The 23,854-nt window shown below is 39.2% G+C and overlaps 1 protein-coding gene across 6 annotated transcripts in view; it reads right to left on the reverse strand.

Moving 5' to 3' along the window:
• LOC124795498 (proton-coupled amino acid transporter-like protein CG1139) overlaps positions 1-23,854 on the reverse strand; it is a 278,487-nt gene that overhangs the window by 29,411 nt on the left and 225,222 nt on the right. For all 6 annotated transcript variants that reach the window (XM_047259554.1, XM_047259552.1, XM_047259551.1 and 3 more), the window contains exons 5-7: positions 10,609-10,730; positions 8,785-8,869; positions 8,396-8,668 (exon numbers count right to left, since the gene is read on the reverse strand). In XM_047259554.1, the coding sequence (XP_047115510.1) occupies positions 8,396-8,668; positions 8,785-8,869; positions 10,609-10,730 (480 nt within the window). The remainder of the gene's footprint in view (positions 1-8,395; positions 8,669-8,784; positions 8,870-10,608; positions 10,731-23,854) is intronic.

The following is a 23,854-nucleotide window of genomic DNA, read 5'->3' on the forward strand; positions in this document are numbered from 1 at the left end:
GTGCTTCGTCACCTATGGACACCAGAAGGTTTCCAAAAACAATTCTCAGAAATTTATAGTTGCAGAGAAAGCAGAGGATGGTGAGGCCTTATCACCCAAAAGATGAAGGATGAAGTTGAAATGAAGTGCATACCTTAGAAACTTATCAAAGCAATTTCTGAGATTTGGTGGCAAATGTGCAGCAATCATGAATCATTGAGGGACCCCAGTGCTTCTGATGTCTGGTTTAATTGAAGCTGTAATGAGGCTACTAAGATGCTGTGTTTTATTCAATTGTTCAACAGTGTAGCAAAAACATTACTACACATTTGATTTCCATGTGCATATTGCTCTGATGGAAAGATACCGAGAGACTGCATTGTTCTGAATATCATCAGAAGCTCCTTAATATGTTTAAATACTAAATTAAACTTTATAAACATTTTAGCAATTATACTCTGTCACATTTTGAGACGGTAGCCTCAGTCCTAGGAAACTTGTGAAATTGTGGTTGATGCAAATTTATTTATTTTTAAGCATGAAATCTTCAGTTGATCCACTTAATCTGTAGCGCATAATGTCAAAAGCAGCCTTTCTGAATGCAAAATGTAGAATGAGCAAGTTCAGGAGTTTCTCTCACCATTAGGATGAAACAGGCAGTGAGAAGTGGGAAGCGGGAAACACACTTGAGGAAAAGTGGACTTCTCTCTTCAGAGGAACTGAATGACATGGCACAATGGTTAGCCCTATTGGATTCACATTCAGGAGACGATAGTTCAAATCCATGTCTGACCATCTTGATTCACATTCATTTGAAAGGGCATGGCCAATTTCCTTCCCCACCCTTCAATCATTCTGAGCTAATGCTCAATGTCGAATGCTTTGATGTTGAAGGGAGGATAAACTCTGTGTTTCCTTCCTTCTTTATTCAGAGTTTGTTGGACTAATGTACATTCAATCATGTCTGTAACTGCAGAAGTATGTGTATACATACAACAACAATGGAAATTCCTGGATGAACAAATATGAAAAATAAAGGAAAGGCAACCACTCAGTTGACCGTAACACTCAACAGAATACAGTATTTACATGTCCTTTCGAACTCTTACTTTTTCTCTAGTAAAAGTACATTCACACTCAGCCACACAGACACCCAAACACCCTCACCCACACCCACAGCCTTGGGTGTGAGCTTTTGGGTGTTTGTGTAGTTGAGAGTGAATGTGTGTACAAAAAAAATCAGAACTGAAGATTTTGAGATGTGGTACGGTAGAACTGTTGCTGCAGTTGAAGTGACCTAAAACTAAGAAGTTCAACTGCGAAGTTGAATGGACCATCACTGACTTTATTTTGACCCTTCAAGATGTGTGTAAGCTCGGCTGCTTCGTAGAAAGTACTCTGTTATGGACACCAACTGCAGGGAAAGATGTAAAGGAGAAACATAGAACAAAGATCTTTCAAAGCTTTGGACAGTTGTGTGAACTGCAAGTTAAAAAGTTTAATTTTTTTTTCCTTTTTCAATATCTTATAGTTCAAATTTACTTGTGTGTTCACCTTACTATAATTTATTTTTGTTGCAAATTGTAAATTGAGAAAAAATAATTAACTTAATTAGCGTGTTTGGATTTTACCAAGTGCAAATGTTGTATTCACACTTTGAAACTTCTCAGAAAAGCATTAAAGTAATATTTTAAGAAGCCTAAATTTCAGAAACACCTCAGAAGGTCACAGGACTGGAACTTTTTAAAATCAAGCACTTTATAAAATGAGTTCATCATCGAGACGTGAAGGCACAATGGATGTCTACCAGATGCCATGTTGTCCTCTGCCTTGTGACACCATGTGGATGCAATATGGGGAGGCATACGATCACCTTACTGCTTTCCCAGCCATTTTGCAGTCTTCCCAGACCATGGAGCCACTACTATTTGGTCAAGTAGCTCCTCAAATTGAGCCTTGCTGCTATGGTTAACACCAGTTCCTGTAAGATCACTGTCGGGCTGGGCTAGCACTTGGATGGGTGACCATCTGGTCTGTCGAGTGCTGTTGACAAGCGGGGTGCACTCAGCCCTTGTGAGGCAAACTGAGGAGCTAGTTGATTAAGAAGTAGTGGCTCCAGTCTTGTAAACTGGCATATGACCAAGAGAGCAATGTGCTGACCACACGCCATTTCATGTCCACATACAGTGATGCCTGTGCATTGAGGATGACAAGGCGGCCAGTCGGTATCGCTGGGCCTTCATGGCCTGTTGGGGCAGAGTTCATTTTTTTAGCTGCCCAATTGGTGTCATAAGGTTGAATGCACCCTTATTGGAGGATTATTTCAGAGGAATCCTTATGGAACAATAACAATTGACAAATCCCTTTGCATTAATACAAGGAGGGAAAGGAAGATAAATGGCGACGAGTACAACTTTATTTGGTGTAAAATTGGTTATGTCAACTGTAACATTACTTTGTCACGTGGTGCAACATTGTATTACAGACAAGGTTCTCAGAAGATTAAAAAAAATAAAATAAAATAAAAAAAAAAAAAAAGCAGAGAAGCTATTCTTCATGGTATTGTAGCTCTCTGGGCTACCCTGAGGCAGTCTCTGGACTGTTGGAATTGCTGTGACAAGCAATCATTACGGGCCTCTGAGCTGCATGAAACCGAAGTCACCTGGGCACCGCCCACTAGTTTTATATGGCTGGCACGTGCTACCTGCAGTTTCACTTCCTATGAAAAGCGTGCTGCTTGAGCAACAGGGTATTTAAAGTGGTCAGAAGTTCCTCTCCATACATATCTGGATCAGAGTGGCATGCTGTTATCGCTTATGGCAGGTGTTTGCTTTGGACCTGGCTTCCACTGCTCACGAGTTGGCAACACCAGGGTGATATTATAGCAGACGTCAACCGTACTTTCCTGTGAATGGGAGCTAAAAGCAATTACAGTTGAGGCTGCCGATGCCACAAGTAAAAAATAGATTATTGAAGGTTCCTATGTATTTAGAGGATGTCTTTCCAATTCCCCTGTTCTTGCAAGTGAAGTTTTCAGAGGTAGTTCTTGGATGACTGTAGCTATAGTGGCAGGTAGTCAGGCAGATTTTGATGGCCTTGAAGCATTTACAGTAAAGATAATATATCATGGAAAACACTTGGGATATCAGAGACAAGAGGATTATTTCAGAAGAATCCGTATCGAAAAATATCAGCAAGCAAACTGTTAACAACACATGTATGGAAACGCTGTCTTATTCTCATATTCATGATAAGTACTGTTCAGTATTTGATAATGAACTTTATTGTGCAAGCATAGAAAGGCAAAGCACAGAAACTAAACAACAACTATAAATAACAACAATAACTGTGTCAACAGGGGCAGAGACGCTTATCATCATCCATGATGATTTGTTCACTTATCGCAGCGAGTGTACTGTGGTGTTGCTCCTGTTGCATTTAACATGTCTGGCTGTCCTCAAGAAAATGGCTGTTGCAGGTGAAGACTGCTCCTGATCTGAGGTAGACACTTAAGTGTCTTCTACCAGTGCTAAAGTCTCTGATCCTCCTTGGGGTGTGATGTTGTGATATGTGAAGGGGACATATCTTCATCAGTATATACAGGCTTCAGTCACTTTTTGACACTGTCTCCTGTTTAGCATCTTTTTCAGTCATGAAAGTATGGCCCCCATGCACGATTACTCTGTATGGTACTGAATATGGTGAAACAGAGGGGGGCATATAGCATTGTCCTTGAGTCACACATGGACCATTTTTGCTTTGCCTTTATGCAGAAACACCTGTCGGCCTCCATGTCTGATAGGAGTGGTATGATGAATGGATCTCATGCTGGGACTGAGCTGTAGTGCAAACTGGTTGCATAGCTCCCATATGACTGGTTGAGCAGGTGCTGGCAAGATCAGTTTTCCCAGAACCCTCAACTGTTCACAATAGACCATATGTGCTGGTTACTACTGGATGTCCTTCACTGAATTTTCAACCTGATTAGAACCAGTTGCAATGCTTCAGACCATGGTGATGACCGAGCGAGGTGGCGCAGTGGTTAGACACTGGACTCGCATTCAGGAGGATGACGGTTCAATCCCGCGTCCGGCCATCCTGATTTAGGTTTTCCGTGATTTCCCTAAATCACTCTAGGCAAATGCAGGGATGGTTCCTCTGAAAGGGCACGGCCGACTTCCTTCCCTAATCTGATGAGACCAATGACCACGCTGTCTGGTCTCCTTCCCCAAACCAACCAACCAACCAACCAACCAACCAACCATGGTGATGAACTGCACATTAAGTCCATTTTGAATATACAGTGGAATCACTCTACCATTCCATTGCTCGCTGGATCCCAAGTTACATCTCTGGATCTGGAATTACATCTCATGGTACACCAAACATAGAGAACCAACCATGTCCAAATGTATCTGTGAAAATCTCCAAATGTATCTGTGAAAATCTGATGGATGACATTGGGAAGTGTGCAACAGGTGTAAAGACATGCCTGTAAATCTTATAATGCTGGAAAGTCAGGAATGTACATGCCCATATGCGACAATTTTTCAGCATTCCTGGCCATATGACTTTAACAGAGACTGTCACTCAGATTCCTAAGAGTGCTAAGTTTTGAAACATGTTGAAAACTTCCTGGTGGTATTTCTCTGACATGTAGGGTCACTGCTTACCTCTTGCTACATCACAACAAATACTATCCGAAGCATCCTAGACTGACACATACTTGAGCTGCACTGCTGTTCACTGCTCCTGTATGAGACTGTACAAAAGGAGATAGTCACATTGTTTTAACATTGTCTATGCCCAATGAATAGATGCTGACATTCTGAGTTGAGATCAATGTCATGCTAAAAAATGGCTACCAGTGGCTGGTGATCAGTAAAAACTGCAAAATGTCTCCCTTAAATGGATTAGCCGAAATGTTTAATTGTTAAATAAATAGCAAGCAACTTTGTGGTCAGTTGCCCTCCATTTTGGCAGTTACCTAAGTGACTGCTTGAGCCATTGACTCTTTGTTGCAGTGCTGCTCTCACTGCTGTTTGGCTTACATCTGCCATAAGTGCCAAGGGGATGCTCAGTCTACGCTGACCCAGCATCATTACCTGTGCCGGATGTTTTTTGAGATCCTGGAAAGCTGTCTCGGTAACCACAGTTCATGGTACCTTACAATTCCTTGCAGCGTTCTTGCCAATGAGTAATGCTGTGACTGGCTCTTTGACAGCAGCTAAATGAGGCAGGTGCCACTGATACTAGTTCAGCATGCCTAAGAATCTGCAAACACTCTTGTAAGTTTTGGAAAGAGGCATCTGTCAACTACTTTGGCCTGCTCTGGCAATGGTGACTATGCTGCTGGGGAGACAAAGTATTTCAGGAATTTCACCTTGAATTTTCCCAATACAAACTTTGATATGTTGATAATTATGCCATATTCTTGCATGTGACTGAAAAGCTGTCACATGTGTGCTGCATGCTATTCTACTGTATACGTGCTATTCTATTGTATATGAAAATATGAGAATGTAATCCATGTAACAAAAAACAAACAGTAATTCTGTAATGATTTTTGTGCTTGACTTGTTGCCAAGTATGTGTAGCATCCTGAAATCAAATGGCATAAGGTGGTACTCATACAAGCCAAATGGTGAGTCTCTGACTTTTTCTTAATGTCAGCTGGCGCCAGGGGAATTTGTGAATATGCCTTATTGTGTTTTCTTAATGTCAGCTGCCATGGGAATTAGTGAATATACCTTACTGCAGTCTACCACACCGAATATTTTTGTGTTACTAACAGTGCTGTTAAAATCAGTTACAATGGGTGCAGTGTAGTGGTATGGAATTATGCATCTGTTAAGTCCTTTATATTATCCTTTTTATGAACTGTGTAGATCAGGGAGGCCCACTGACTATCCAGTTTGGTCCTGATACTTGCTTTCAGCAGCCAGTTGAATTCTGTGTGTGCTGCAAGTAGCCTCTCTGGATGCTGACGCCGGGGCAGACTTCAATGGGTTGAACGCTTTTTGTATGGATGTGATGCTGAGCATTGTGTGAATGTTTTGTGGTTGTACAGAAGGGTTCAGCAATTGCTAGAAAGTCTAGGAGTAGATTATAAAATGGTGGCTTCTCAGATGACACCATGATTTTGCCTACCGTATGTGGGTCATGACTCCCAGTTTTCTTCTTACATGATGCACATGTGTGCCGCTCATGTTATTGCAGGTACAGAAACAAATCAATATACTCTGGTGCAGATGATGTGGTAAAAAAGCCAGACATATTCATGTGGAAAGCCGTGAGCACATCACCCGATGTTTGATCTAGTGTGAAAGGCATGGAAGTGGTATCTGTTCTGTGGGTACTTGTACTAATGAAGCTGATAATGATGTAAAAAGTCTGCCTCAATTATGTGATCAGGCACATCTGCAATCACAAAAATCCATGTTGTATAGCAGTTAGAATCCAGGTATAGCACCAAACATCAGTGTGTCATGAACACCTCTTGGACTAACACTGACTTTTGAACCTTTATCAATAAGAAACTTGTCACCACATAATTGGTCATGAATAAACAATTAATGTGACTATTTGACTGCTGCTAATGTGGTGTTTGTATATCTTCTTCTTCTCACACTCTGGTCTGGGCACTTGTGCTGTTGCAGATGGGCATTAGCACCCTTTAGTACCTGTCTTTGAAATGGGTAAGTGCAAAGTTGAGTGAATTGAGGGTGAATTGCCAAAAAGCCTTTGATACATTTTTCAAACTGCTACCTCATAGTTGCTGTCAGTCTGTGGCTACCTGCATATTTAGTTTTACCACTTCAGTTGCTGGCTGCTCCATGGTGGGTTCATCTGATGTGTGCTGTTAGTGAGATGTATTTGTGCATGTTACAGGATAGGTGATGTGAGCTTCCACTTCCTCACCCATTTCTGCATCCTTGTCTTCAGTGTTGCTGATTTTTGCACATACAGTAACTTCACTGAAGTGGTTTGCAATGGTGTATGCCTTCTCTGCTAAGTCTTGCAATAGCATGTCAGTTTGTTCTGCAGTGATGGTGTGGATGTTGCCTAGAAGTTTACAAGGCCATAATATGTGTCAAGACTGTTCAAGTAGAAGTTCTGGGCCTTCTAATGTATGTAAAATTTTGAGCACTTGTGATAGAGTCTTATCATCCGTGTAGTAACCATTCTGGTGACAATGTTTAGTGCCATAAAATAGCTTCTTGTAGCGTAGTGTAACTTTGCTTTTGCAATATTTCTTCACATTCTGCAATCACTTATAAATTCTGATGCAAAATCACAATATTATATATATACCCATGTTATCAAACACCCCAAGCTGTTGAAATATGCCTTTATCTTGCATAACCCAAAGTGGAGGTCACATCGAGCAGAATGCAGGAAGCTTACTATTTCCATTTTGCCCTTAAGGGCTCTCTTATTGAATATTTACATGTGTTGTGTCATTTTGCAGTGAAATAAAAGTAATGTTTGGTGGTCCATGGTTGGGCAGTTCCATTTCTGATTCCCTCTTCTGGTGCTTGTGTCAACAGATCTGTTGTTTCCAATGATACATTTCTCTGTTATCCTTTGCTTCTTTTCCTTTTTTGTGGTCACCATTATTGAAAACTATCTTCTTCTCGTGGTCACAATAAATATCATTCAGTATTCGATAGTGAACTTTACTGTGCAAGCATAGAAAGGCAAAGAACGGAAAGTAAACAAAAACTGTAAATAACAGCACAACTATGCTAACAGTGGCAAAAGTGCTTATTATCATCCCCATTGATTTCATTCACTTATTGTGCCAAAGCATACTGTAGTGTTGCCACACATTCAAGGACAAAAAGAGAGATAAATGGTGAAGCGTATATTTTTATTTGGTGTGTGTGTGTGTGTGTGTGTGTGTGTGTGTGTGTGTGTGTGTGTATGTGTGTGTGTGTGTGTGTGTGTGTGTGTGTGTGTATACATTAGTCCAAGACTGCTTCTCCCTTGAAAAGATGAGCCCTGTTTTCCTTATGCCTGTTTCCCACACAACATTGCACCTTAATGTTATGGGAAACTCCTGAACTTGCTAAATTTTATATATTTTGCCTGCAATACCCAGTCATCATTGCTATTTATTCCTTTTATTCTTCTTTCCAATTATCCTATCCATTTCTTTCTTTATTTTTTTTATGTCCCTTCTCCACTTCATTAGTGAGCTATCTGTAGTAACTATAAGAAATAACATATAGACAATGAGCACTGCAGGTCACTATTACACAATAAAAAGTATTTATTTCCTCTTATGCAATTGTAAATTCTTAAAAGAAAACAGCCATGTTTCACTTGATAAGAAATACTTGAAACCACAATGAACCACAAACATAAAATGTTATTAACTGATGTAACAGTTATTAGACTACTTATTACTTACCACACCAACAGCCTCAAGTGCAAACAATGTGGTGCCAATAAAAAGTGGAAAATTTCGAAGCTCTCCAACATAATTTCTTATCGCTGGATTTGGAATGTCATCAAATAAGAAATATAAAACAATTCCAAGTCCCACGAATGTTACAACATTAGCAAGTGTGGAAAATGGGGCTAGCAGCTTGAGATTCCTGACCCAGTTCATCAGGATAAGAGGCAACAGAAGCATCAGCATGTATAGCCTCACACTTATCTCTTCAAAGTAGAGATCAACAACCTGAAAGAAAGTAAATGACTTTTTAACTCACAAGATCCAACAGACATTGTGTGTTTTACACTGGTGCATTTTGTATAATTACTTCTACATTATTAACATTTTGTAATAGTACAAACCTGCTTGATATTGGATGCCACAAATACAATATAGACACAACATATGCCTAGCTGATATGTTGCCAAAAAGAAGTTTACAGCGAACCTGAAACAATAAATTTGATATCTTCATTGTGACTTTTAATGTATGTGAAAACAGAATTACTCCTGGATTTCAGTTTCTGTAGGTTATTTGAAGCATTATGTCGTTATTATTTCAGATATGTTTATGTAACACTTAATGCTGGTCATTCTTCAGCATGATTAGTTGTCTTCAAAAGAAATATTTTTCATCTAATAGATTAGCCAGTCACATGATTCTTCAGTTCTTCTGATACTAGTTTTCTTGAAAATTACTACGCTGCTGCATCTGTATTACAAAAATTAAAGTCAGGTAACATATTTTTCTGCATGATTTACTTGGCATAACTTTGTATGATGTGGAAAGCAGTGTTTTCTCTTGCAAATTATAAAGAATGCAAATCTCAATATCATTTTGAATGTTGCATGCAATGCAAACATAGTATGTAGTACTATTCTTCAAGGAGAAGTTCAGTTGGCAAAGTAGTAGTTTTGTTCTTATTACAATTATAATTTGTTAACTGATTTTCTCACTCAATCTGTGTCAAATTATTAAACACTGTGAATATTTCAGCTGTTTTATGTAAGTGTAAAGCTGTGTAACAGAAATAAAAAAATTGCTCAAATTTTAATTCATGCAGTGTCAGAAATGAATACAGATTTAAGCTGGTGTAAATATGCTATCAAGTAAAAGATGACTATCATTAGAGGAAAATTGTGAATTATATTGAATGAGCAATGAAGAAATGAACTGCATAATGACTATTTTCGTTAATACATTCTCATACCAATTAACTGATTTCACTGTAAGAGGGCTACCGATAAACAGAGAGAAGTATTTTCAAATGTTTTTCTGGCCTTTTGATGTTGTACACAGCAAACAGCAGTATTTTACTGAACAGCCAAGAAATACAAAAAATTTTCCCATGCCAGGAAAACCTAAAATGGCACAATATATTTACAGTTCTGGAAATATAGCCAGCTTCTATATCATACACATTGTACACATTACTTCTAGAAAATACACATATTTTGCAGTTCTTGTTATATATCCATCAACTGTGCAATACTTCTGCTGCACAATTATTAACATCATTTCATCATTTAATATAAAGTCAAATCATGTAATTCTATTTCTTATGTCGAATGTGTGGTGCACGTCCTTTTATCACACATTACACATTGTCTAATAGCTATGTTACAATTCTCACTTGTCTCACTTGACAAAAAAAGTAGAAAAAGCACACACACACAAGTTCAATATAATTACTTACTGGTGAAACAAATTATATAACTGATGAAGTTGAAAGATTTTTGTGTAGAAAAGAAAATTCACTTGAGAAAGTTATAAAATTATAAGACAGTACTTACATTCACCATCTGAAATTTCAGTATTGCTGATACACACATATAAAAAGCACATACATTATCCTAGCTTACGGAATAGATAGCTCCTTTCTTGGGGAAGAGAGAGAGAGAGTTAGGGTAGAAAAGAAAAGGCAGTTCACTCAGACCCTAGGATGAGAGGGACTTATCATTATTGCATGCCCATTCTTTTTTACCTTCCCCAATGTATCCCTCTGTCCTCGGTGATGAAGAAACTGTTAGTTCCAAAAGCTAGGATAGTGTTTTCACTTTTATACATGTCTCTACGCAGTTTTGAAATTTCATGTACTGAAGGTATACTGGGTAGCAATCCTGTCTCATAATTTAGATGAAGCTGAGGGAGCTCATAAAACCTTAGTGCTAGAGATGCAGACTGACCCTGCATAAGGAGCAGTCTTTCGGAGGAATGGCGGACCCTCTTCAAGAGCAAGCTTCATTGTCTTAGTGTAACTCAGTAGAGGCACCTTTCGTTGTCGGCACATCTGGTATTGTGTCCGGATCTGGGGAAGAAAAAAAAATGAAATTGTGAATTCAGTTAATTTTTATTTGAATTCACTAAAACTCATAAGAATTTTTTTAACACTAAACACCTACTCTATTTCAACATGAATGTTCAATAAACCTCTATAAAGTACAGTAATGGGCATTAAATCTGTTTATGGAGATGGAATTTGTGTTCTAGACTTAAGATATTACTACAAAATACAGTATATGATCTGCAATACCAAAATAATTCAACAAAATTGTGAAGTAATAATAATAAGTGCATTAACATTGATAATGAAGATTTTGTAGCTGCACTGAGTAATAATACATTTAGTTTTAGCTCCCTGACTCATACTCCTTCACATAAGCATATGTTCTGCGACAATACATTTTTTATTATTTCAAAAGATCCATTGTTTGTGTTGCTGTAGTTATTATTCCATGTCTAGAAGGCTCAAGATGATCCTGTAAACAAATCTTTGTTGTTGCATACATGAACCATTTGTGGTCGATTTTAGGAGAATATAGTGTCATACATTGTTTCTGGAGAAAGAAGGGATGATATCTTTAAGTATAAAGGCATTAGTGAAGGTTTTGATTGACTTGTAGCATAGGGACTGCAAGCAACAGTACGGATGGAAGGGGTTAGTAATTTGTCACAAAATGTGCTCTATATACGATATTTCATATATTACAAGATTTTGAGAGGAATGTGTGGATTATGAATTCATATTTAAGAAGACAGCCTTTGTCTAAAGGAAGAATCAGATGATTGATCGAGGTACACTCCACAAATTTTCATTTGTGATACCACAGGCAGCAAGTGCGTAACAACTGTAATATTTGGTGAAGGAAGTAAATATCCAAATATTCCCCAAATCCCTCAACATGCAAACTAACCTTATATCTGCAGAAAGAGCTGCAGTCTCCTATCTAAAAACTAATCCTGACCTTATAATCCTACCTGAGGACAAAGGCTCCACCACTGTCATTTTGAATTGCAAGGATTACCTGGCAGAAGGACTATTAGCTGTCAGATACTTCCACCTACAAACCTTGCCACAGTGACCACATTCCAGAAATCCAGCAGGATCTCCAGTCCCTCCTCAAATCCTTAGGCCCATCCCAGAACCTCTCCCCAGAGTCCATCTCTCAGCTCACCCCTACCACTACCTGCACTCCTACCTTCTATATGCTTCCTCAAATCCATAAACCAAACCACACAGGATGCCCTATTGTGGCTGGTTACTGTGCTCCCACTGAGAGAATCTCTGCTCTCATAGACCAACACCTTCAACGTATTACCTGGAACATATCCTCCAATATAAAAGGTACCAACCATTTCCTCCACTGACTCTCCATAGTTCCTATCCTTTTACCACATGGTGGCCCTGCTCATCACTATTGATGCCACCTCCCTTTATACTAACATCCCTAATGCCAATGGCCTTACTGCTATTGAACACTACCTTTCCCAATGCCCAATGGATTCCAAACCAACAACCTCATTCCTGGCTGCCATGACCCACTATATCCTCACCCACAATAACTTCTCCTTTGAAGGCATCACCTGCAAACAAATCTGGGTATGGCTATGGGCACCCGCATGGCACCATCCTATGCCAAGCTATTCATGGGCTATCTAGAGCAGTGGTTCCCAACAGGTGGTCCGCGGACCCCAAGGGGAGCTATGCCAGAGGTGTCCGCAAGATGCTATTAGAATAAAAAATATATTAAATATATTTCGTATGATAACAGATTTTTTTGTTTTGGCTGCTTCCTGCATGAGCAGAGCTTTAGCGAACGCTAACTTCTGCGTCTAACGTCTTCCTAGAGCCAATAATACTGTTCAAAGATGAATTACTGATATGGCAGTTAACATCAAAGAAACATTGCTGGCTAGACTTTGCGTGAGTGACATGTACATTCTACAATTGGATGAAAGCACAGACATATCAAAAAAAGCTATAATGTTGGTTTTCGCACGATTATTATGGGAGGACCAAGTGTTCGAAGATTTTCTTTTTCATGTGAACTACTGCAAACAACAGCAGACAATATTTTTACTGCATTAAATAATTATCTCAATGAACACGTTGTCACCTGGAAAAAATGTGTACACTTGTCGACGGATGGAGCAAAGTCAATGGCTGGCAAAAAACAGGACTTCTAGCTAGTATCAAAGCAGTAGCCCCTGAGGTGAAATGGACTCACTGTTGTATCCATTGTGAAGCCTTAGTAGCCAAAAGATTGCCTGAACCTTTGCAAAAGATACTTAATGAAGTAGTTCAATCGTCAACTACATTAAAACTCAAATCTGCAATCCATATTATTTTCTTTGTTGTGTAAAGAGATCGGCAGTGAGCATGAGAAACTTCTTATTCATACGGAAGTAAGATGGCTCTCTCGAGATAGGATCTTGTCAAGATTTTTTGAACTTAGAGACGAGGTTTGTATCTTCCTTCTTGACACAAAGTACGCGGATTTTCACTCTAACTTCTCTTAGCTTTGCACAGTTGCGTACTTAGCTAATGTGTTTGAACACTTGAATGTGTTAAACTTGAGTTTACAACGAAAACATGTAGACATGTTCAAAGTTGAGGATAAAATTAGTGCTATGGTCAAAAAGTGACAGATTGGGTGTCAAGGATAGAAAACATGTCACAAACTAACTTTTCTACTTTAAAACAATTCTTGGAGTCATTAGAGGAGATTTTGCCTGACCAGATCAAGATCAATGTAGCCGAGTATCTACGCAGCCTAGCCACCACTTTTAGAGAGTATTTCCCTGAACCTGACCCTGATGACAGATGGATTCGAAATCCCTTCAGCTGAAGAAATAGACAAAATCCAAGGCCTCACTGAAGAAGAGTAAGATCAACTTGTGGATCTGTCCAGCTGTGGTACGATGATAAACATTTTCACCGGTGATAAAATTATAGACTTCTGGGCATCAGCACGCAAGGACTACAAGAAACTGGGAGATAAGGCAATTAAAAATATCCTTCCATTTGCAACCACATATCAGTGTGAGCAAGCATTTTGTTCCATGTGTTTCATGAAAAACAAATATACGAATTGGCCCGACATGCGGTCGGATTTCAGAATGAAAGTTTCAAGTTTGGAACCTAATATTTCAGAAATAATGGACTCAAAGGTCAGATTGAACTGAAAATTAAAACTAACTGTATACTGATGTAGTACTTTCTTGTAACTGTACTTTTTCAAATAAATAATACCATGTATGAAATTAGTGTTTTTTTTTATTTTTCACACGTCTTCTCAATGCCATCTCAAGTGTTGTACACTTGAAAGACCAATACACTCAATTTTAACTGTTTCTTGTCATTTTCAGTTCATACTCAATTTTTATTTTTTTAAGGAGTTTGTTATACTAAACACAAAGATTTCAAAACAAAGAGTTTGAGCAATAATCAAAAATTTAACATTAACAATGATGGCTAAATTGAAAAAGTTTTAAGGGTAATATTTTTTCAATAATGGATATGTCAATGTTTTTTCTAAGCACCAAAAATAGAAAACGTATAAAAACACCCTTAATTTGGCTTGTTAGGTACTTGATACTGTGATATGACAAGGTACCAATCATGCTCGATGAGGGGGTCCTCAAGAAAATTTTGTTGGGAACCCCTGATCTAGAGAAATCCTTCCTAAACACTCAGAATCCTAAACCACTCATCTGGATCAGATTCATTGATGACTTGTTTGCAATCTGGATCAATAGTGTGGACACCCTATCCACATTCCTCCAGAACCTCAACAACTTCTCCCCCATTTGCTTCCATGGTCCTACTCAACCCAACAAGCCACCTTCAAAGATGGCTATATCAGTACCTCCATCCATATCAAATTCACTAACCACCAGCAATATCTCTACTTCTACAGCTGCCACCCATTCCATACCAAGAAGTCCCCTCCGTTCAGCATAACTACCCATGGTCGTCACATCTGCAGTGACAAGTGGTCCCTCTCGAAATATACTGAGGCTGTCACTGAAGCCTTCACCGACTGTAATTATCCTCCCAACTCTGTACAAAAACAAATCTCTCGTACTTTATCTTTCAAGTCTCCCGCCACCTCCCAACATCCCACCATCTGGCTCCAGAGGAACATTTCCCTCGTAACTCAGTAACACCCAGCACTGGAGCAACTGAATTACATTCTCGACCAGGGTTTCAATTACCTCTCGCCGTGTCCTGAAATGAGAAATGTCCTGTCCACCATCTTTCCCGTCCCTCCCACAGTGGTATTCCACCGTCCACCAAACCTACACAATATACTCATCCATCCCCACACAATCCCTGCTCCTAACCCCTTACCTCACGGCTCATCCCCTGTAAAAGACCTCAATGCAAGATCTGTCCCATACATCCTTCCACCACCACCTACTCCAGTCCGGTCACAACATTACATATCCCATCAAGGGCAGGGCTACCTGTAAAACCAGTGATGTGATCTGCAAGCTAAGCTGCAACCACTGTGCTGCATTCTACGCGAGTATGACAACCAACAAGCTGTCTATCTGCATGAATGACCACCAACAAACTGTGGCCAAGAAACAAGTGGACAACCCTGCTGCTCAGCATGCTACCAAACATGACATCCCTCATTCCAATGCCTGCATCACAGCCTGTGCCATGAGTAACCTTTACACCAACACCAGCTTTTCTGAACTGCATAGGTGGGAACTTCCCTGCAATACATCCTACATTCCTGTAAGCCTCCTGGCCTCAACCTTCATCAGTCACTGTCATCATTCATCCAGCCCCTTCCCTGTTCCCATCCCAGCATTACACATCCCTCATTCCACCATTGCACCCAGTCTTTTTGCTGCTCTCCTTTTCCACTACTCCCCCCTGCCCTCAGTCTAACCTGCAGCACTTCGATGTCTGCCACCCCCATCCTAGTACCCCTCCCTGACCCAGTCCCTTCCTTACGCCCATCCAGTCGCCACCGCCATCATGCACTTGTGCTGCTGCTCGAAGTGTACTGGTGCTGCTGCTCGTAGTGTAGTTTCAGTCACCTGAGACTGCAGATGTGTGTGTGAGTTGCACCTGTGCACGCGCGTCTCTCTCTCTCTCTCTCTCTCTCTCTCTCTCTCTCTCTCTCTATCTGTGTGTGTGTGTGTGTGTGTGTGTGTGTGTGTGTGTGTGTGTGTGTGTGCGTGTGTGTGTGTGGTATGTTTTCGATGAGGGCCTTACTGGCTGAAAGCATTATTTGTGACAGTCTTTTTGTTGTGCCTATCTGCAACCCAGCATCTCCTTTTCTAATACTGTCACATTCCATCCTGGATTTTACATTGTTAAAAATTAAGAATTTGTAAAATTTTTGGCATCTTCCAATGCTTTATGATAGTGATAATTTTTGCTTATGTGCAAATTGCAGTGTGGTGATTCATCCAAATTAGTTTAAAGTCTAGCAAATTTTGTCTTCTTTCTTACGTATGTGTGGGACGTGTGCATTTAATTTCTCAAGTAGACTTGCTCCTCACATCTGTTATCCTCTAAAGTGTAAAGGATTGTTAAGAGATTTATAATTGGAAGTTAAATTTCAGGTATTAACGTCTCTTATATTATCATATTCTTCACAATTAGCAAACACAGTAGTGATACAAGGTCTAATGATCACACAGTTCTGATACTGATCAGGAAGCTTTTCAAGCACAAGCGACACTTCAAAGGTATCTGATCAATTCTGATAATGAAATACAAAGGTTAATAATGTTTGTAATTAATACTCAAGTCGGTCGAAAGCTTTGCCTTATTACTGGACACACCCTCAGTTTTGATTCGGTGATAGTCAGTTATGGCTCTGAGAAGCACGGTTCCAATTTGGAATTTGCTTCTGGAAGACAAAAATCATGCATGTGATATCAGAGCTCTCACAGACCAGATTTTACAGTTTCCATCTAAAAAACAGGGTCACATCAAGGTAATAAAACATTAAATGGTGATAGTGTGAGTTATAAGCTTGTCTTGTTATGATACCAGGTGTTATTGTGATGAAACATTCACAGATGATACTGAAAGGGAAATGTATCAGTTCAAGATAGGAAATCCCACAGTCAGTCAAATTATATTGTCAGCAGTGAGGATTCTTTTCAGGAGGTCCTCTTCAGCCTCAGCAGGTGTCTCATACACATGACTGTTCCTATTACCCAACTATAAAACATGAAATGAGGTCAGATGACGTGAATGAACTGGCCATAAAACATAACACTTTTATTTTATTTTTGCCATCTACTTTTCAGAGAACATGTGATATAGGTGTTCATGAGTAATTTGTGGACAGTGAGCTGGGGTTCCATTATGTTTGAAAGACAAGTAGGATACCTCCTAACAACATGGGGAGTGTGTTCTCTCAGAACAACAGTGTACGTTGGTGGCTCCGAACCATAGTGCAACTTAGCATTATTCACATAACTAACAACGCAAAACTTTGATCTTGAACACTCAGGAGCGCACGAAACTATGCTTAGACTAACACTTGATCATAAAAACAACAGTGGTCTGTGTCATTTTCATGTAAAACTCCTCACTTGTCTGCTAGTGTCATCTGACAATGGTATGTTGTAGCTGCACTAACAAGTGCTCAAGTTGTGTGAATCATATAGCTGCAGTATGAATGTTTCCCTTGGACTGTTCACAAGTATGTTACTGTGTAAACTGTGTACAGTGATATCATGAAGGCAATTAATCCTACAATGTGGTCCAAATATTGGGAACAAAGTTGCGACATGTTACATATGGGAATGAAATCTCCTCATTCCTTACCTTATCAGTCCACCTAATTTTCTTTAGCACCACATCCAAAATGCCTAGATTCTCTTCTTTTCTGGTTTTCCCACAGTCCATGTTCCACCACCATACAATCCTGTGATCAAAACGTACATTTTCAGAAATTTCTTCCTCAAATTAAGGCCTATGTTTAACCTCTCTTGATCAGGAATGCCTTTTTTGCCATTGATAATCTGTTTTTGCTGTCCTCCTTGCCTCATCTGCCATAGGTTATTTTGCTGCCTAGGTAGCAGAATTCCTTAACTTCATCTAATGCATGACCATCAATCCTAATGTTAACTTTTTTGCTGTTCTCATTTCTGCTTCTTCTTATTACTTTCATCTGTCTTCAATTTACTCTCAATCTGTATTCTGTACTCAGCAATTTGTTCATTCCATTCATCAGATCTTGTAATTCTTCTTCACTTTCACCGAAGGTAGCAATGTCATCAGGCAATCTTATCATTGGCATCCATTCATATTAAATTATAATTTCCATATAGCGGAGGTCCTGAGTCACAAATGGGCACAACAAAAATAGTGTCGCAATGTTACATTCCATCCTGGATTTTCCATTGTTCGATTAAATTTTAATTCGACTGTTTAACCTTTGTTTTATTCCCATCATTGTTTCTTGGATGTATAAATTGAACAGTAGAGGCAAGAGACTACATCCTTGTCTTACACCCTTTTTAATCCAAGAACTTTCTGTTTGATGTACCACTCTTGTTATTCCCTGTTGGCTCTTGTACATGTTGTATATTGCCCATCTTTCCCTGTAGCTTACCCCTATTTTCCTCAGAATTTGGAACATCTCGCTCCATTTCACATTGTTGACTGCTTTTTCCAGTTTGTAGTATCCTATGAACATATCTTGATTTTGTTGTTGTCTTGCTTTCATTATCAACTGTAATGTCAGAACTGCACCTCTGGTACCTTTACCTTTCCTAATGCCAATGTGATCATCATCTAATATATACTCAGTTCTCTTTTCCATTCTTCTCTATACTATTCTTGTCATCAACTTGGATGCATTTAGCTGTTAAGCTGATTATGCAATAATTCTTGCACTTGTCAGCTCTTGCAGCCTTTGGAATTGTGTGGATGACATTTTTCCTAAAGTTTGATAGTATACTGCCCAACTCATACATTCTGCACATCAACATAAATAGTCGTTTTGTTGCCATTTCCCCCAGTGATTTTAGAAATTCTGATGGAATGTTATCTATCCCTTCTGCTCTTATTTCAACTTAAATCCTCCAATGTTCTTTTAAATTCTGATTCTAATACTGGATCCCCCATCTCTTCCCTATTGACTCCTGTTCTTCTTCAATCACACCACTCAACTTTTTCCCCTACAGAGGCCTTCAACATACTATTTCCATCTGTCTGCTCTTTCCTCTGTATTTAACAGTGGAATTCCCACTGCATTCTAAAATGTTACTACTCTAGCTTTTAATTTCATCTAAGGTTGTTTTGACATTTGTATATGCTGCATCTGTCTTTCCAACAATTGTTTTTTGTTCAATTTCTACAAGTTTTTAAGCAGCTATTTCATCTTAGCTTCCCTGCACTTTCTATTTATTTCATCTAAGTGAGTTGTATTTCTTACTCCTGAATTTCCCTGAACAATTTTGTACTTCCTTCTTTTGTCAGTCAACTGAAGGATTTCTTCTGTTAACCATCATTTCTTTGCACTTGTCTTCTTTGTACCCATGTTTTTCTTTCCAACTTTTGTGATTTCCTGTTTTAGAGATTTCCATTCCTCTTCAGTTGAACTGCCTATTGAGTTACTCCTTAGCACAGCATCTACAGCCATAGAGATATTCAATTGTACTTCTTCATTCTTTACTACTTCCATATCCCATTTTTTTGCATATTGATTCTTCCTGGATGGTCTCTTCAGCTTCAGCTAACACTTCATCACTACTAAATTGTGATCTGAATCTATATCTGCTCCTGGGTATGCCTTACAACCCAGTATCAGATTTCGGAATCTCTGCCTGACCACGTTGTAATCTAACTTCCCATATCTCCAAGCCTTTTCCAAATATGCCTCCCTCCCTTGTTATTCCTGAACAGAGTACTTGCTATTACCACAACTGCATTCCAATCTCCCATAATTATTAGATTTTCCTCTCCGTTTACACACAGAACTACCCATTCAATATCCTCACATACTTTCTCCATTTCTTCATTTTCAGCTTGTGACATCAGCATGTATACCTGAACTATTGTTCTCATTGTTGGTTTGCTGTTGATTCTGAGAGAACAACCCTACCACTGAATTGTTCACAGTAACACACTTTCTGTTATACCTGTCTATTCATAACAAATGCTACTCCCATTATACCATTCTCTTCTGTTGTTGATATTATCCAATACTCATCTGACCAGAAATCCCTGAATTCTTTCCATTTCACTTCTCTGACCTCCACTATATCTAGACTGAGTCTTTGCATTTCAATCTTCAGATTTCCTAGCTTGCCTACCACATTCAAACTTCGGACATTCCACACCTTGACTCGTTGAACTTCATTATTTCATTTGTTATTCAATCTTTTCCTCATGGTCACCTCCCCCTTGGCAGTGCCCTAAAGGAGATCTGAAGGGGGTTTATTCTGAAATCTTTTGCCAATGCCGAGATCATCATGACACTTTTCAATTACAGGTCTTATGTCCTGTGGTTACATCATGTGCCTTACTGAATTGGTGTCCACTACCTTCTGCATGTTCATGCTATTGATCATTGCTGATTCTTCTGCTTTTAGGGGCTGTTTCCCACCCCAAGGGCAAGAGAGTGCCCTGAACCTCTGTCCACTCCTCTGTCCTCTTTGACAAGGCCATTGGCAGAATGAGGGTGACTTATTTTACCAGAAGCTGATGATTTTTATTCAAAATTTAAGCAGTGGTGGGGTTAGAACCCAGAAACAAAGATGCTTTGACTACTAATCAAAGACACTACCCCTCGACCATGGCCTCAAGAGATAAGCCAAATGTGAAATGCTGGTACATTAATAACTGGTGTAACTACCAGAACACTGAATGCAAGCATGAAAATATGCATGCACTGTGTTGTACAGCTGTTGGATGTCAGTTTCGGGGATGGAGTTCCATCTCAGTTGCATTTGATGGTCTATACAGGGGCAATTAAAGCTGGGTGTGGATGACACTGGAGTTGCCATCTGATGATGTCCCTTATGTGCTCAACTGAGGACAGATCTGGCAATCAAGCAAGCCTAGGCAACATGTCGACACCCTTAGAGAATGTTGGGCTACAACAGCAGTATGTGAGCAAGCCTGTTGGAAAACATTCCCTGGAATACTGTTCATGAATGGCAGCACAACAGGTCGAATCTTCAGATTAAGATACAAATTTGCAATCAGGGCATGTCATGCAGACACGTTGGTTGCATGCCCTTAACTGGCTTCCTTCTAACCAACACAAGGCCATCACTGGCACTGAGGCAGAACCACCTTTCTTCAGAAAATTCAACAGACCCCCACCCTGCCTTTCATGAGCTCTTGCTTGACACCACTGAAGTTGCCAACAACACTGGTTTGGGTTCAGTGGAAGAGCTGTCCTTGAAGTAACTGATTTATAACAGTTCTTTGTGTCACTGTGCTATCAACTGCTGTTCAAATTGCTGCCATAGCTGCAGTAAGATGCACCAGAGCCATATACAAAACAAATGGTCTTCCCTCTTGGTAGTGACACCTGGCCATGCGGAGCTTGGTCTTCTTGCAACAGTATATTCTCATGATCACCTCCGCCAGCAATCATGTTCACTGGCTACAATCCTGCCAAGTCTTTCTGCAGTATCATAGAAGGATCCTCCAGCTTCTCACAGCCCTATTACGCAACCTCATTCAAACTGAGTGAGGTGTTGATAATGGCATCTTTGTTGCCTTAAAGGCATTCTTGACTAATGTCAGTTCATTACTAGCACCACTCTGGAGTTATGCGACGGACGTGAAATCTGAACAGACATCATCTTCCAGATGCTTACCTACTTTCATTCATTTTTGATAGCTCCTCCTTGATGTTGTGATTTTTTTCTGTAAGTGTATCGCAAAAACTGCTTTTCAGTGGTCTGTAGATGGTTGTACAGAATTCATATTAATTTTGGAGATGAGGTATGTGTAACTTTTGGGTGTAAGTTATCAAACTTCAATATTAATGTAATCAGTTACATCTACGGAACGAAACATTTACCTCGCCCAGAAATGCAATCATTTATGTGGGTGATGCTCATGGTGAGAAGTACTGTATTTGTTAGCAGTACTTGTTTCCTATCTGACTGAATTTCTCTAACAAAGAAATTGTTCTTAACTTCCAAAAACTCAGACTCCAATATTAGAGTTCTTACACTTCACTTCCTAGTATATGTGCTCCTTAACTGTTTTTATCTTCTAGAGTAAGCTTCAGCTGAACTGTGATCTATGCTATCATAATACAAGACTCAGGACTAATTTTTATGGACTTTGCCTTCATGTCTGCTGTTCAGAGTGTAGTTATGTATTATGGTACAAAAGTATTCAGTTCCTGTCGAACATAAAACAAGGAACTGAGAAACATAAAACAAGGAACTGGGAATCCCAGGCCATTCAAAAGAAAATTTAAAAGATCTCATTACACACTCTTTCCATAAATTATCTGAATATCTGATTAAAAAGTGCTGGTAGCTACATGGAAACTATGGCAACTAGCAATGTTCATTGTAAAGCAGCATGACAAATATTGGTAGTAATCTACTGACAACTGAACTCTGTGTTTACAAAAGCAGGTAATCATTTTCCTCTTCATAATTTGTATGTTATCAAGTAATTATTAACCTAAAAGAGCACCTGTTAATGTAACTGAGAAAGGAACATCTTTTTTACTAGCAGTTTCTTTTTTAATTATTTGGTTAAATTTTGCTGGTATCAGCATGAATATCATTAAGTAAAATGGTGATACCTTATTGTTAACACAGAGAGTAGATTAAATATTTGTGATTTTCTTGTAGTTTTTAATGTTAGGTTTGACTCATTACAGAATCAGAATATTACTAACTCATTTTGTACATAAATAACTCAAATGTTCAAATGTGTGTGAAATCTTATGGGACTTAACTTCTAAGGTCCTCAGTCCCTAAGCTTACACACTACTTAACCTAAATTATCCTAATGACAAACACACACACCCATGCCCGCCGGGATCAGCGGCACAGTCCATGACTGCAGTGCCATAGACCGCTCGGCTAATCCCGCGCGGCCATAAATAACTAATTGATTTAATGTACAGGAGACTTGTCAGTATAAGTAATATAACTGAGAGAAATATAATGTGTCAGAGAAAATAGGAGAGCAATTTGAACTGTTCTCAGAACAGAACAGAAAAAAAAATTATTACATCACTGAAACTTTTTTATTTTTTCAATGTAGTCTCCTTGTAGGTTAATGCGCTTGGTCCAGTGATGTTCCAGTGCCTTGATGAGTTTCCTCAAGGCCTGCAAAATAGTTGTCAACTCCGGCTATCAATTCTTTGTTTGAAGTGAATATTTGTCCACCAAGAAAAATTTTCACTTTTGGGAAGAGATGGAAGTTTGATGGAGCCATATCAGGTGAATAAGGTGGGTGTGACAACAATTCATACCTTAATTGGTGTAATTTTGCCATGGCAATGGCATGCGTGCAGGTGTGCATTGTCTTGATGGAAGATGACTTTCTTCATTGCTAAACCTGGCCTCTTTTCACTTATCTTTTGTTACAATTTGTCCAGTTTTTGCCTGGTGGGGAGATAATCGACAAACAGAATTTCCTTCGCAACTCAGAACACTGATGCCATGACCTTTCCCGCCGAAGGAATTGTCTTTGCTTTCTTTGGTGGCAGAGAATCAGCGTGTTTTCACCGCTTTGACTTTTGTTTTGACTCTGGGTTATAGTAGTGCATCCAAGCTTCATTCGTGGTCAGAAACCAGCACAAAAAATCTTGTCCATTTTTCCTAAAATGGGTCAAACATTGTTCCGGTATGACCATTCTCATGCGTTTCTGATCCAACACCAAAGAGTTGTGGTACCCATCTTTGCAGATAATTTTTTGATTTCTAATTTTTCAGTTAAAATGTGATATATCCTTTAAGATGACATCTGGCAAGCATGAGCAATTTCATGCACTTTCAATTGGCGATCCTCCATGACCATTTTGTGCACTTTTGCAATGATTTCTGGAGTAATGACACATCTTAGCCAACTACTGCACAGATAATAATCTAGGCTCTCCCAACCAAATTTTAATTCATTTGTCCACTTGGCAACAGTTGAAGGTGCAGAGTCCCCCAGTGTATTCTGGAAATCGG

Source organism: Schistocerca piceifrons, chromosome 4 (genome assembly GCF_021461385.2).
Source record: "Schistocerca piceifrons isolate TAMUIC-IGC-003096 chromosome 4, iqSchPice1.1, whole genome shotgun sequence".
Lineage (NCBI taxonomy): Eukaryota > Metazoa > Arthropoda > Insecta > Orthoptera > Acrididae > Schistocerca > Schistocerca piceifrons.